Source organism: Lemur catta, chromosome 16 (assembly GCF_020740605.2).
Source record: "Lemur catta isolate mLemCat1 chromosome 16, mLemCat1.pri, whole genome shotgun sequence".
NCBI classification, from domain to species: Eukaryota; Metazoa; Chordata; class Mammalia; order Primates; family Lemuridae; genus Lemur; species Lemur catta.
Window position 1 is genome coordinate 12,051,233 of NC_059143.1, and position 15,905 is coordinate 12,067,137.

Genomic DNA, 15,905 nt, shown 5'->3' on the forward strand with positions numbered 1-15,905 from the left:
TGTGGCTTCCCCATTGGGAAGTGCAGTTGAGGCAAGGCTCTAACCTCCTCACTACTGCCTCTCAACTGTTGCTACTCAGTGTCTTCTTAAGAAGCATTTATTGAGAAAATAAATGAGTTCTAATCAATTAATGAGTAAAAGTAACCACTTTATTTGAGGCATGTCAATAAAGTGAAGTGGAACCCTAAACAGAAAAAATTAGAATAGAAAAAATATTTTCACTTGGAACTTCCTTAGTTTAGTTGAGATCAAATTAAATATTTTGCAATGATATGGGATAAAAATAAATGTACGTTAATTATTAGTATGTGCTCTCTTCTTTCACTGATTGCTTCTTTCTAAACTAGGTAGAGAGAAAACAGGATCCAACTCTTGGGTCTGCAGTGCTGTCTCTGTCTCACTTTAAGAACACAAGTTTAATCAGCATATTCTTACTATTTAAAAATATAAAGTTAACCATTGATACTTGGTGCAGTGAGAGCTAGAACCCCTATACTCTCTGAACACTGGCCTTGGATCCTACCTGTAGGATTACGTAAAGTTACGCTTCTTCATACGTAGCCAATCATCTGCTTTTACTTTTTTTTGTAATTCTAACACCAAAGGTTAGATAATCATGAGCTGACAATAAATATCCACTGCAGGTATGGACCTTCAAGGTCATTCAAATAATTTATCTAAAATAAAAGAGGTCAAGGGGTTTGTGGCCAAATCTGACCATTCAGCTGATGGTGGCTTAACTCAGCACCTGCTCTTTCACCAAAGGCCTGTAACCATTTATTCTGTTCTAAGAAACGTTAACGCAGAAAATCTAGTTCTTCTAGGATGAGTGCTTTGTTTTAGTGTAGGCAATAATGACCCCTGTTTGTATGCAGGAGCTGACTAGAGACAGGAACTCTGTTTCCACCAGTATTTTGGCCTCATTCTTTTTACCCCCAACTTTTTATTATGAAAAATTTTATATATGTTCTCTCCACTCACGCACATACAATTTATTTGTTTATTTTGTTTGTTGACAGTCTTGCTCTAGCTAGAGTGCAGTGGCATCATCATAGCTCACTGCAACCTCACATTCATGGGCTCAAGCCATCCTCCTGCTTCAGCCTCCCAGGTAGCTGTGACTGCAGGCGCATGCCACCGTGCCTGGATAATTTTTTGTATGTTTAGTAGAGACAAGGGTCTCGCTCTTAGACTGGTCTCGAGCTCCTGACCTCAAGTGATCCTCCTGCCTTGGCCTCCCAGAGTGCTAGCATTACAGGTGTGAGTTGCTGTGCCTGACCTGTAGTTTTTTACTATCGTAAAACATTTGAAAACAAGTTATAGGCATGACATTTCCCCCTTAAGTACACCCATCTAAGAACAAGAACATTCTCTGCATAGCCCCAGTACCATTGTCATCTTAAAGAATCCACATTTACATTTCCCCAAATATACAAGAATATTTTTAGGTCATTTTTTTCCCAAACCAAAATCTCATCAAGGTTCACGTGTTGCATTTGATTTTTATGTTTCTTTAATCTTTTTTTAAAATAGCACCCTACCGTCTCTCCCTCTCATACAGCCCCACTTACCCTGGTACCCCCTCTACACCCATGATGGTGACCTTTTAAAGAACCCAGCCACTTGTCTTGTCATAGACTTCCTCATGTTCTGGGTGTGGTCTGGTTGTTTTTTCAAGGTGACATCTCCGTATTAAGTGGAAATTAGCTCTAGAACAGTACTGTCCAATAGAAATGGAATATGAACCTCATATGTAATTTTGAGTCTTATAGCCTCTTTATTTTATTTATATATTTTTGAAGTAGTGGCAGGGTCTTGCTATGTTGCCCAGACTGGCCTCAAGCTCCTAGTCTCAAGTGGTCTTCCCGCCTCAGCCTCTCAAAGTTCTGGGATTACAGGCATGAGCTACCATGACTGGCCAACAGCCACACAAATGATAGATATTGTAACTTTAATATGTAATCAATATAAAATATAAAAATTACTAAGGAGATATTTTGCATTTTAAAAGTGGTTTTATACATTTTTTAACACATTTTTCATAACCTTTTGACTAGCAGCAGTTTAAGTTGCTCAGTAGCTACATGTGGCCGGTGGCCACTACAGTGGGTAGTACAGATCTAGAGGCTTAATTAGATTTTATTTTTTTGATAGGAGACTGCTTTATGGGTTGTATTAGGTACTTCATATTGTATCTTATGATGACACACTTAATGATGCTGACTTTGGTCATTGTTTAAGGTGCCAGATTTATTCACCTGGCAGGCAAGGAAAGGATTTCTTTGCTTTTGTAAATATGTGGGTTGGTACTTGGGCACCATATGAATATTCTGTTCCCCGACAACCTTCCCCTCATGGTTTGAGAGTAATGGCCTCCATTTTCAACGCAGGTGTTTGCATCGAGTTTGGTCATGCTTGTTCTTACCTATAAATATAAAAAAACAACTTCATTAAATCTAAGTTATTTAGGGGCCAAGATTATTTATGTAACAGCAAATGAAAGAATGAGTAAATCGACATGTTTATTGAGTACTGAACTTCTCTTCCACTGGCATGGACGGTTGAGAACCAGCACAACTAAAAAAGTTAATTGACATTTCTAAAAATAAAATCCTATTCAAATCATGGTCAGTCAGTCGGTCAGTCTTTTATTGTTTGCAGACCTTTGTGTTTTTTGCGGAGTGGTCAGAAGTGAAGAATAACTAAATTCTTACCTCTGATTTTTTTTTTTTTAAACATGTAAAAACAGGTATTCACAAGAGAAGCCAGCACCAGGGACCTGATGATATTTACCTTGACGACCTAAAGGCTCTAGAGCCTGAAGTTGCAGCTCTCTATTTCCCTAAAAGGTAGTGTGTTCCGTGTGTGTTAAAGGGTGGACAGCTCTGAAATATCCTAGTTACTTCTAGAGCAGAACATGACATCTGAGGAAAATGACAAGGTGATGGTGTCCCTTAGCCATCATCTTTGTGACTTCAGGTTTTGGAAAATTCAGAAATAGTGCATGTGTTGTTTTGACTGTTGTGATTTGAAACTAGTAATGACCTGTTTCGTGAAGACATTTTCAATACAATGAGGAGAAAAACACTAGTTAACCTACATAAGTGCATATGAATTCAGATAAGCACTTTTTATAGTCATTAATGCAAATTCAACATGCTTGGGAAAGTTTTTTAGCATTTTTTTGATGTTTTACAAAGAATGCCTTCATTGCTTTGGAGAGTTTGAGATCCCAGGCCTTTTCTGAACTCAGACCTGGGTCTAGTCTATTGAGACACCCTTCCAGCAGGCCTGTGTGCCCCACGTTCCCTGCAGCCCCCCAGTTTCACATAGCCTTCCTCTCGGCCCCTCACTGTTTTCCCATTTGACTAACTCAATATGATGCACTTGGACTGTCTTCCCAAGTTCATTTCCACTCTTAGGGGAATTCCATTGTAATACTCTGGTTATAAAAAGCAACTGAACTTTATGGAAAGTAGACTCGAATATACTGAATCATAGGCACACATCATTAAACACTTCTTAATGAGTTGTTGAAAACACATTTCATTTTTTATTTGGAATAGAAAGATGGGATTGACATAAAGATATTTAAAATATAGATATTTTGGGGAGGTTCTTAAAACTCTTAACTAGCTTTCTACCCTAAACTAGGCTCAAAATAGCTACTTCATTTGAAGTGATAAGTTGAATTCTTTTAAGGTAGGAAAACTGAAACTTTTTAACAATAAGAAAGTTAAAGTGTAAACTGTCATAGAATTGTCACTTTTTTTTATATTTTCCAAACCTTAATTTTTTTTTTTTTTTTGACAGAGTCTTGCTCTGTCGCCCTGGGTAGAGTGCAGTGGCGTCATTGTAGTTCACTGCAGCCCCCGACTCCTGGGCTCAAGCGATCGTTTTGCCTCAGCCTCCCAAGTAGCTGGGACTATAGGCATGTGCCACAACACTGGCTCATTTTTCTATTTTTAATAGGAACAGGATCTTGCTCTTACCCAGGCTGGTGTTGAACTCCTAACCTCAAGTGATCCTCCTGCCTCTACCTCTCAGAGTGCTAGGATTACAGCCATGAGCCACTGCTCCTAGCCCTTAATTGTTTATTTACATTGGTATTCCTTAGGAAACTAAGATGTCTTAGTTTCCCTTTTTAAAAATAGAGTAACTAATGCAATGGGATCTTTATACACTCTACTATAATTTAAAAGTGTAGGGTCACTGTCCACCCACTAAGCTTCCTACCTCATGAATTATTTCTTGAGACATTTCATAAGTACTTAAAAGTAGTGAGACTGTTTTATGCCTATAAGCATTTGTTTTGTCAGGATCATTATCATCTTTAATACTAAATATCCAGCTAAACCTTAACATAAATTATATCACTCTTGTGGATTTGGCAACATGTTGAGTTAGATGACATCAAATGTGCATAGATGTTGTTATTTGGTTGGAGTAACACTAACTAGCTCCTATAACTGATGAAGATCTCATTGGCTTACCACAGTAGAAGTCTATTTTTTGTTCACGTGATAACATTCAGTGTTGGTGTTTGGGTGGAGGCCTTGCACACAGCGATGCAGGAACACAGGCTCCTTCCGTCTGTAGGCTCCACCGTGCCCTTAGGGGCCTAGAGTCCACGGTTTGCAGGCAACAGGCAGGGAAAGGAGGGAGCATCGCACAGGAGAGGCCCCCTGGAGAAGGGGCCACACACCCCTTCTGTGCACATCGACAGCTCAGTCATGTGGTCACACCTAAGTGCAAGGGGGGCCCTCGCCATGTATCCTATGAAAAGACTCAGGTGTTGTGAACACATGGTGGTCTTCCGACTGTGTTTTACCCAAGGGTTGGCCCAGCGCCCCCCACCCCCCAGCCTCACAGTAGGTTTTCCTGCTTTACCATTTCCAGTGAGGAGCACATTCTGTCTGTCTAATTATTCTCAATTTTGTGGTGTGAGTGTATTGCTATTAAGAGAAAAAATTTCCAAAAACCTAAATCTTTGGTTGGTTCAAATGCAAAACATAATATTTTAATAACTTTTGAAACTGCCTTCTGTTTACAGTATATCTGTATCCTGCTGTCACCTACTGCTCAAAGTTGAGACTTTTTTTCAAAAGATCCAATAACTTCACTGGATCTCTCATTGTTTTTTTAAATCAAACATTGAAAATAGTAGCTTTTTTAATAAAATAAATGAATTTGAAAATTCTAGAACAGTGTCTCAAATGTGACATTAAATACCTATTCGAAGGTGTACAGTAGTAAACATTTGTGACTGAGAGACTTAAGGTGCCATTTCCTTGTTCATTTTCTCTCAGATTTATTCTCCATTACAAAAGGTTTCCCTTGATCACCTGAAACCTGTTTTCTGTGCCTTACCATCTAGAAAAATGAAAATGTTGAATAACCTCATCTTTGGTTCTGGCCCTCACCTGTAAGAACTCCTGTAAAGAACAGTTTTCTTCCAGTTTATTTCTCAATACCTTTCTTTGTCTAGATGGGTCTAGCCTCTCGAAAATTTTCTCATGCTTAATTTCTCTTTTGTTTTTCCTCTCCCACACCTTCCCCTGCCTTAATTTCTGCTTCCTTTTTTGTGAAACAATAGATGAACTTAGAAAAGCCTTGTTTTTTTTTTTAAAGAACATAGCCAGGGACTATAGTAATTTTCTACAGGATGTATATTAGTACCACAGCTTTTTCTAGGAAGTTAGGATCAAAAGGTTTGCAAACATCAGATTTTCTTAATTACCCTGTCATTTTCATCATGGAAATGTAAATAAATACTTACAACTCTTTTACTCCTTTAATTAAAATCAGACAAGCCATAGTTGAAATGTTTGCATTATGGTGAATGACTGTAGTGATTCTGTAACATATTTACTGTATTCACAGTTAATTCCTCAGTAGCACTATGTTAGGTTGTCTTGAATGTCATTTATGATACGATTCTAAACCCTACCTAAGAAAAGCTTTGTCTGAATTGTGTCCATCTGCCCCTTTTTATAGGGGTATGTTATTTGGTTTGAGTTCCCATAGAGCTGTGCAGTAAGCTAGGAGTATAAGAAGTTGTAATAAATGGTTTTCTCCCCCATCCGCTGTCCACAGTGAATCGGACCCCAGCTCCAGGCAGTGGCCCGAGTCCGACACACTCTCCGGCTCCCAGTCTCCACAATCCGTGGGAAGTGCGGCTGCTGATAGCGGCACCGAGTGCCTCTCAGATTCTGCTATGGACTTGCCCGACGTCACCCTCTCCCTGTGCGGGGGCCTCAGTGAGAACGGAGAAATTTCTAAAGGTGCGCTGGGTGGTCATGCTCTTCCTTCACTTCAGAGAGCAGCCTGGTCATCACTGGATTAAAACCTGCCATTTAGCTCTTTGGGGTGTTTAAATTGTTTAGTGATCGTGTTCAAGTAACAGGTATTTTTCTATAATGTCAGGCCCTTAGACCTTCATTTGAAGGACCTCTTCTGGTGTGGCTTTGGTGAGGGAGTGTGCCTAAAAGGCTCTGATTTCAAGCTAAGAGTTTGAGTGTTCTCAGGCTGCCCTGTTTGCTGAGTGGCCGGGGTCTGGTCACACTGCGTCGGTTTTCTCACCTGTGAAGTTACTGAAATAGTTGTGGGACTGGGGTCCAGCTACCCTCCGGGAAAGCACTGGGCCTTAGATATATGAGTGTAGGTCCCTGAAGTTAGAGAAAATTGATCATTCACCGAAATGGGCTTTCTGGCAAAAACTAAAAGTATTACTTTCTGTATCAGTCTCGTGGGTTGGCCCACAAGAGTAAAACTTGCTCAAGAATAAGGAAGGAGCTTAGCAGAGATAGTGGGGATGCCCCCGGGTGGGGCTGAGCACCTGTGTGTGTGTCTGTCCTTAATTCTTCAGCCTTTTTGGTGGTTACTTTCCTCTTTCAACTAAACTCGTTAGTATTTTCTCAGTTTGGCTGGTGGCCCCTGATTGATTTTCCTCTAAGGAGAGATTTTCCTTCCATGACTTGCATTATCATTTGTCTTCTTTCTTCCTAGAGGGGCTTGAAGGTATGATGCAGCATGCTGGGTAGCTAGACACTTAAAACTGTGTTTTCCTGAAGTTTTTCCGTTCTAGGGTCACAGGATGCTCATTATCCCTCTGTCTTCTCCATTTCTTCATTGTTTATTTGCTTTATATTTTACAAGAAATTAAGAGTATGTTATGGTTCCTCATAAGGACAAAATTAAACAGATCACATTCTTTTTATAATCCTCATAAACCCTGCATTAAAAGTATATGGGAAGGGATGGAAAATACAAAATTTATATAAAGTTTACACTTTTGTTTTAAATATTGGTATCTTAGTCTGGTAGAGTTTGTTATTGAAAGAGGCAGAAATGGCAAATAAAAGTACATAATGACACATTACCTGGAGGAAAATGCAAGTGAGAAATTTCTCTGGTGGCCTGGATCTCCTAGAGTGTAGGTTTAGAAACGAGGTATAACATTTATGTAAATTCTCATTCACTCAGCAAGAACTTGGGATTCATTTCTTGACAGATCCTGAGCTACATTCTGAGTTTATTTTTTTATTCTCCAAGCAATTGTAAGACGTTTTGTTTCTTTTCTAATGTAGCGTGCCCTTAAAGCTGTAAGACCCCCATGAATATTCCCCAGTTAATGCAGTTGCCTGCCAGTAAAGTTCCTCCATCAGATGAGAATGGAACTTAGAGCTTTCATTAGTTGTGTGTGTGTGTGTGTGTGTGTGTGTGTCTATCTGTCTTCCCTGTCCCTGGCCACATCTGTAATCTATTTTTCTAGAAGTCTCTGTATATCCCTTTCTCCTGTTTGTGTGTTTGTTTTAATTGGAGGAGTGGTGAAAGAGTGGGAGAATAGAAAAGTATTTTTTCTTGTTGTGGAAAAAAAAAGTCTGACATTTTGCTTTTGATGGCTATAAAAAAGTTTGTTTTTTTTTTTTAAAAAGGACTTCTTTTAGCCTATCATTTCTGCATGCAGAGAGTATTATAATAATCTCACATGGGGATCTGTGTAATCTCTAAGCAAATTGATTATTACTATTTTATATTGCAGAAAAATTCATGGAACATATCATTACTTATCACGAATTTGCAGAAAACCCCGGACTCATAGACAATCCCAACCTTGTAATACGGATATATAATCGGTAAATTCTTCTTGGCTTTTATAATTCTTACACATTCTTGCAGGTTTTTTTACAAGTGCTATTTTTAATTATTATAGTTTTTCTTGCTATAAAATGTGTCATTTCATGTAAATGAGCTAGTGAGCAGTGACTTTGAAGTGAAAATGAAACTTCAACTTTATTTTTAAATGAGGCATTGAAATATTATTCTGTTTGATGGATTTTACTGTTTAGAGAAGTTAGGCTTGAAGCAAAGACTATTCATGTGACAAAAAATTTAGCTGATCATCTTTTTATAGAAAAGAACAAGCAATTTTATGTTATTTCTACTTGTCTCTTCCTTCCTCTCTCTCTCCTCCCTTCCCTCTGTCTCGCTCACTTTCACTGTGTGATAGTTTTGTACAATTTCTGTTTACTGCAGTTACTATAACTGGGCTTTGGCTGCTCCCATGGTCCTCAGCTTGCAGGTGTTCCAGAAGAGTTTGCCTAAGGTGAGATGACCCACCCTTTGTTGCTTTCTCCAAAGTGTCAGCAGCATACAGTACTTAGAAAAATCCATATGTGTATATTTCTGAACTTGGTACTATCCAAAGTCTTATTTGAATTTAATAGAAAAGATCAAAGATCCATATGTGCTCACTAAAAATATCTCATGCCCAAACTCTAGGAAATTAGTTGGGCTCCCACTTTTTCCTGTCATTTATATTAGCTGTTTATACCAGTTTTTGTTTGAGTATAAAAGCTGAGAGATTTTACTAATTTTACGTATCGCATGAATGAAAAGAAACTCTTTCCTCTCATTAATGTGGGGAGAAGCATCAAGAAAGAGGTTGATGTGATCAACAGAAGCTTGATATTGGTGTGGTTAGGTCAGATTGTGGCTGAGACATCTGTTACGTAGAACCTCAAGATTTGTTTTTAATCTGTCCACGAAGAAGACCTCATCAGCCTTGTTGGTCTTTGTAACCCACCTGCCAGAACTTAAAGTCGTACATAGCTGGACCACCTGGTCTCATGCCACAGAACTGCCCCAAAGCCATGCCACCATGGAAGTAGGACAGTGTCCATCTTTCAGAGATGTTACAAACACCAGAGGAGTTTGGAGAGTGTTACTGACATCTGTAATAAGGCACTGTCCTGAGGGGTGACAGTGGAAAGTCATCAGGTGGTGTGTGACCAGTAGATTGCCCAGACTAACCCACGCTGATTGTTTGCAGGCCACAGTTGAATCCTGGGTTAAAGATAAGATGCCAAAGAAATCTGGTCGCTGGTGGTTTTGGCGTAAGAGAGAAAGCATGACCAAACAGGTAACAGACCTACAGGTGATCATTTCTGTGGGCTGAAAGAAGTGAATCTTTCATTTATTAAAAAAACCTTTTTGCCAAGCACAAGAAAGCAGGTTATACAGTGCCATTTTATAATAATAAGAGTTATCATTTTTGAGCAATTATTGCATGCAGGTGCTTTGCTAGGTCAGTGTTATCTCTAGCCTTTACTGTAGGTCAGCACTGGAGATGTTTGAATTGCCCTTTCACAGGTGAGGGAACTTGGGCTCAAAGAAGTCATACAGTTTGATGAGGGTCATGTAAGCGGTGAGGGATGGAACTGAGGCTGGACCTTGAGTCTGACTCCATAGCCAGTGCTCTTTCCACTTCTCTGCTGTATCTTTCAGACATAGCAAAAGGTTATTATGCTCCTGAACAACTCTAGGTGCAATAACCAGAAACTGCTCTAGCAGAGTGCCCCCAGAACGAGTTCACCCAGGGGACCGTACTAAATGAACAGTAGATCGGGTCTTCATTTCCCAGCACTTTCTGAAAAAGAGGGTTCAGGGAGTTTCACCTGTTTTTCAGATGTCAGAAAGGTGGTCATACCTGAAACAGATTCATGTCCACATCACTGGGGGGGATGCCTTCCAGTCTCTTCTGCATGTGCTGAGCCACTCTCAGGAGAAGGAAGCGTCAGTCACTTCTTCTATTCGGCAGACACCAGGAGGTGTCTCTGCCAGGGACTTAACAAATTCGGGCCAGTTGTATCATATTTTGTGACTTGAAATGGTGTTCTTAAAATTCTTTACTTCTAGCTCTGTAGGCACAGCTTTCTGCATAGCAGCGTGTGACTTCTATCTTAGGTTTCTGTTCTTTGACTCAAAGTAGAAAAAGTCTGTTTTTTGAGCATTTTTAAGTTGTGGGTTCAGAAAGCAGTTGTGTTCTTTCCTAGAGAGGGCTGCTGTTGAATCTTGGCTTATCTGCAGGGAAAACATTGCACATTGCCATTACCATCTTGCTGTTTTAGCTGCCAGAATCCAAGGAGGGAAAATCTGAGGTGCCGCCTACCCGTGACCTGCCGTCAAGTGCAAAGGAGCCAGCAAGTGCCAGGTGGGCGCCCTGTCCTTCCTCCAGCTCATGGCACTCAGGCTACTCCTGCTTGGCCATTGCTTCTGAGTTGATCTTGGCCAATTAGTTTAATTCTTAGAAACATCTTTCTCCTGTAGATGTGACAGTAAGTGGCATGTCTGTGCCCCTGAGCAGATGACAACTGCTTTTCTAAAAAATATTATCAGCTTGGAGAAGTAAGTGTGCCTATGACTGCTTCCTAAATACCTGCCCCACTATGGAGCCATGGAATCAGGTGCCCAGGGAAGGCAGGACTGTAGGGAGGGATGTTTAGGGGAGTTGTCCCTTGTGCCTGGGCTTCCCTTGCTTCCTGTCAGGTGCCAGAGTGAAAAAGAATCTGAAGGCTGGGCTTGGGTGAATTTCATTTCCTGAGAGAAATGGCACCCTTGGACGCGTGGGCCGGCCAGCCCTGAGGAGTGGCTGTGGTGTGCCGTTCTCGCCTCTGCCCCCGCTCACTTCCCCAGTCCGTGCTTCCTTCTCCCCTCCCCTGCCCCTTTCATTTCGTGTCTGTCTAAGCCGGAAGGTTTACTTTCTTCCTCTTTACTCTCTTCTTTTAAGGGCTGTATAAAATCTTTACTAGTTTTTTGAAATCAGTATAAGCAATTGTATTTTTTTCAATTTGTAATTTTGAAAGATAGCCTTTTCAACAACAGTCAGTAGACCTCAGAGCATTCACAGGGCATAGCAGAAAATAACAGATGACACCCAGAAAGTAACCGCTTGCCAGTTGTGAGGGGGAGGAGCAGGTGGCCTTGTCAGTTAATGGTGTGAATATCTCAGGCATAAGGAGCTGTGGCTATGGGAGAATGGCAGAGGAAATAATTCTTCCCTTCCCTAGAAAGGATTTAGGATATGTTTTTTGTCTTGATCCTGAATGGAAAGCTGTCATCAACGAATGCCCTGTTGGCTCTTCAGTAACTGGGTTGATGTTGAATAGGCCGGCTGAGGATGATTCCTCGAGTGACGAGGGGTCACAGGAGCTTGAAGAATCGATCAAAGTGGACCCCGTCCCTGTGGAGCTCCTGAGCCACGGCAGCACAACTTCGTACAAGAAGTCCCTCCGGCTCTCCTCAGACCAGATTGTGAGTCCGGTGTGATCTGTGTGGATCCAGTGGGACTTACTTTAGTACCTGTCTAGGTTGATGCACTGCTGCTTCTGTCCACCCCTGTCCCCAGCCATACACGCACTACAGGATGTCATGCAAATGCTCAGCCACAGTGCAAGAGCAACCCCCACCTGGGGAGCCTGTGACCGTGGTTCCTCCACCCACCCCAGATCTCCTTCCTTTGTCTCTGGGAGTGGCCCGAGGAAGCAGTATTTTTAACATGATTGCCCAGTGAACCTTACACAGCTAACTCAGCACTGAGCCACATACATCTTGGGAATCACAGCAATAAAGGACATTTTAGACACAATTTCCCATTTCTTATTTATTTCCTACCCCCTGACTTTGACCCATTTTCAGTGTGAAATGATCTTGCTGGGACCAGCAGAAGGTTGTGGCCAAGGCAGTGATTCTCAGGTTCGGGAGAAGAGCAGAGAGGTTTTGTTTTGTGAGGTTCAGAGAAATCCTTGGAATCCTAAAAACACTGTTCAAGCAGTGGGTCCCCCGGCCCCTGGTGTTGTGACTGAGTTCAGCACAGGCAGGCTGTGCTCATGCCAAGGACACTGTCCTGCCTCTCGTTGCCAGGATCCCTGGACACCAGTTATTGTCTTGTAAATTTTTTAACTCTGTTGCAAACTGTATGTTATCAGCTGATTTTCTTCTTACGCTTTTTTAAAAAGGCAAAACTGAAGCTCCACGATGGCCCCAATGATATTGTGTTTAGTATTACAACCCAGTATCAGGGTACCTGTCGCTGTGCAGGGACCATTTACCTGTGGAACTGGAATGACAAGATCATCATTTCCGATATCGATGGAACAATAACCAAGTAAGCTCTGGCCCACTGTGGCTTGGGAGCAACTCTGCACCCAGGGAGGCACAGTGCGGGGCAGGGATGCCTCAGCCGGGTACTCAGCCCCAGCCTCGAGGGACCCATCTGCCCTGAGATGGCCTGAGCCGAGTCCACACGGGGTCATTTTATGGTAGGAGGAGGTGGGTGGAGCCATACAGATTTAATGTCAGAAGCAACTCTTGATAAGATTTAGTTATTTGGTCTCAATTCTGAGGTCAAAACAGAAGCTGTTGACATTAGGAAAGAGAAAATGAGGAGGTATGTTGTAAATTATCTCTGAAAACTAATATCTGGCTCTTGTGGGACTGCGCTGTGAGAAGTACCTCAGGGGCTGTGTGCAGGGCACGGCCTCGCAGTCGTGTGGGACTGTGGTGAGACTGGCTTGCAGGGTTGCCGCTGCTGATTGGCAGCTGATACTCAGCCAAATAGGAAAACTTACATGTTTGATTCCTGATGCCTTTTCCTCTTTGTGCCCTGTTAGGTCCGATGCTTTGGGACAGATTCTCCCACAGCTGGGTAAAGACTGGACTCATCAGGGTATAGCAAAGCTCTACCATTCCATCAACGAGTAGGTATCCCCTCTGCCGTGTCACCTTGCTCTGGTGAGCTACAGTGTTGCTTTAAGAACTATAGAAAAATAGCATAAGTCCTCAGTCCCCATAAGTCACGTCCCTGTGGTCCAGCTTTCCTGCTCCTCTTTCTCACTCCTGTCCCTGTGTCCTCACAGAGGTGAGTGAAGCCCCGCTGACAGAGCAGGAGCTATGTGTGCCTGGCATCGCATGACAGTGTCTTGCCTGTATTACCTCAGTTCATCCTCATGATGCTAAGAGTTTGAAGCACTACCTACGTCTGTAATTACAGCTGTGATTTTCTTTTTTCTTTTCTTTTCTTTTTATTTTATTTTATTTTATTTTTTTTGAGACAAGGTCTCACTCTGTCGCCCAGGCTGGAGTGCAGTAGCGCAATCATAGCTCACTGTAACCTGAAACTTCCAGGCTCAGGTGATCCTCCCAAAGTGCTAGAATGACAGATGTGAGCCACCACACATGCCCAGCCCCATAATTTTTTTTTTTTTTTTTTTTTTTTTTTAGCTAGAATTTAACAATAGAGCTGATTTTCATTTTTTGGTTTATTTTCTGAGGTTTTTTTTTTTTTTGTTTGTTTGTTTGTTTGTTTTGAGACAGAGTGTTGCTTTGTTGCCCTGGCTAGAGTGAGTGCCATGGCATCAGCCTAGCTCACAGCAACCTCAAACTCCTGGGCTTAAGCGATCCTACTGCCTCAGCCTCCCAAGTAGCTGGGACTACTGGCATGCACCACCATGCCCGGATAATTTTTTCTATATATATTTTAGTTGGCCAGGTAATTTCTTTCTATTTTTAGTAGAGACGGGGTCTCGCTGTTGCTCAGGCTGGTCTCGAACTCCTGACCTCGAGCGATCCACCCGCCTCGGCCTCCCAGAGTGCTAGGATTACAGGCGTGAGCCACCATGCCCGGCCTATTTTCTGAGTATTTTTAAATTGTATTTCTTTGACCAGGTACAACCTGTAGTCCTAGCTACTCAGAAGGCTGAGATGGGGTCAGGGGGGCAGTGAGGATTACGTGAGCCTAGGAGTTGGAGACCAGCCTAGGCAACATAGCAAGACCCAGTCTGCCTTGTGTCTTTCCTTTGCAGTAGATAGTTTAAAGATAGTCCAAGGTTTTTGTCTGTTCTGTAACCAGGCTTTCACGGACTAGTCGCTGAGCAGGTCATATCCATAATTATAAACGGAGCATACTCCCTAGTTGCATGTGTGCTCCCTGGTGTCTCGTGGAGCAGTGAAATCTTTGTAATCCTAACTGGTTTCTTGCTAAATTCAAGGATTTGGTTTTCATAGCAAATGAAAGGAACTTTATTTGTATCCTTTAAAAGAAAAATGTTTTGTTTTGTTTTGTTTTTTCCTTTAGCTGAAACACGTGGGCTAACAGGATGTGCTTTCTTTCAGGAATGGCTACAAGTTTCTATACTGTTCGGCCCGTGCCATTGGCATGGCTGACATGACCCGGGGTTACCTGCACTGGGTCAATGACAAGGGCACGATCTTGCCCCGGGGCCCTCTGATGCTGTCCCCCAGCAGCTTGTTCTCCGCCTTCCACAGGTACCTCCCTGGCAGGCCAGCTCTGCGGTGTAGGCAGGGCTGGGCGCACAGAGTGTATGTGAGAGTGGACGGCAGGCTGCCGTGCCTCTCGGTTCTCTGGCCCCCGTGGAGCATCCTAACGCACTCCCTTCACCTGCCCCATGTCGGACATGGTGAAGAAAAGTCAAGTGCTAGGAGAGTCAAGTTTTCTCCTTCCCTAAACCCTGTCACTCAAGTTTTCTTAGTCATCAGACTGGCAAGGAAATAGAAAGATACCAGTTATAAAGAGTTAAAGTTGGGTAGTTACGAGCACTAAAATTTTTTCAGAACCACACACTAGGGAAAACTACCACTCTGAGTTTTGTGATTGTATTTTAATTTTTTTTCTTAGGGAAGTGATAGAAAAGAAACCAGAGAAGTTCAAGATTGAGTGTCTAAATGATATCAAGAATCTGTTTGCTCCATCCAAGCAGCCCTTCTATGCTGCCTTTGGAAACCGTCCAAATGTAAGTGTCTCCCGGGCTCTGGATTCTGGTGTGGTGGAAATTGAGAGGCATGTGCTTTTTAGGGTGTAGCCGTGTCATAAGTATCAAGCCAATTTTGTAAGCAAAATGAGATGTGTGTTTTGCTTAGGGGGTTTTCAATTGATCTGTTCCACATTTCTATAGCAATTGGGGCGGTCCCATAGGTGCAGTTCTGCCACAGAACTTTTAGCTTTCTTTCTGTTTCTGTGGCTTCAATTCCATTTCCTCAGGCAGCTCTAACTCATTTGAGTGGCTCTAAGCCATGTCCCTGGATCCGCCCTGAACAGGGCCTGAGGATTGACCCTTCACTAGCACTTTCCACCTGCTTCCTTCATGGGGCCATCGTGCCTCAGCTGTGGGAGTCGTTGCCTCCTGGTCCTTCTGCTTCAGGGCCCCTGGCTTCTCCTTGGTAGCTGCCCATTTTCTGACCCTCTGAGTGCCCTCTGGGTTTGGCGCCGCTCTCTACTTTATGTTTGTGTGAGCTCAGTTTTGGTGGCAGAACTGCACTGTGCCCAACTCCATGTGTTTCCCATGGAGATTCTCCGCATGCAGTACTCTGGCTCACGAGGAGCCTGAGAAGTGTCTCCTGATTTCTTCCCACTGGACTCACCCTGCTTGATGTTTTCTTCTGCAGGATGTCTATGCCTACACACAAGTTGGAGTTCCAGACTGTAGAATATTCACTGTGAACCCCAAAGGTGAATTAATACAAGAAAGGACCAAAGGAAACAAGTCATCGTAAGTGCATTCCCAGTTCCCGGCCCAGCGCCCTGCTGCCAAGGGCACAGTTCAGGA

At 42.5% G+C, this 15,905-nt stretch overlaps 1 protein-coding gene across 3 annotated transcripts in view; it reads left to right on the top strand.

Moving 5' to 3' along the window:
- Positions 1–15,905, top strand: part of LPIN2 (lipin 2) — an 84,365-nt gene that overhangs the window by 62,083 nt on the left and 6,377 nt on the right. For all 3 annotated transcript variants that reach the window (XM_045527401.1, XM_045527399.1, XM_045527400.1), the window contains exons 8-19: positions 2,750–2,849; positions 6,097–6,284; positions 8,045–8,138; positions 8,539–8,608; positions 9,335–9,424; positions 10,413–10,495; positions 11,451–11,595; positions 12,300–12,448; positions 12,954–13,040; positions 14,455–14,607; positions 14,978–15,092; positions 15,745–15,848. In XM_045527401.1, coding sequence (XP_045383357.1) covers positions 2,750–2,849; positions 6,097–6,284; positions 8,045–8,138; positions 8,539–8,608; positions 9,335–9,424; positions 10,413–10,495; positions 11,451–11,595; positions 12,300–12,448; positions 12,954–13,040; positions 14,455–14,607; positions 14,978–15,092; positions 15,745–15,848 — 1,378 coding nt within the window. The remainder of the gene's footprint in view (positions 1–2,749; positions 2,850–6,096; positions 6,285–8,044; positions 8,139–8,538; positions 8,609–9,334; positions 9,425–10,412; positions 10,496–11,450; positions 11,596–12,299; positions 12,449–12,953; positions 13,041–14,454; positions 14,608–14,977; positions 15,093–15,744; positions 15,849–15,905) is intronic.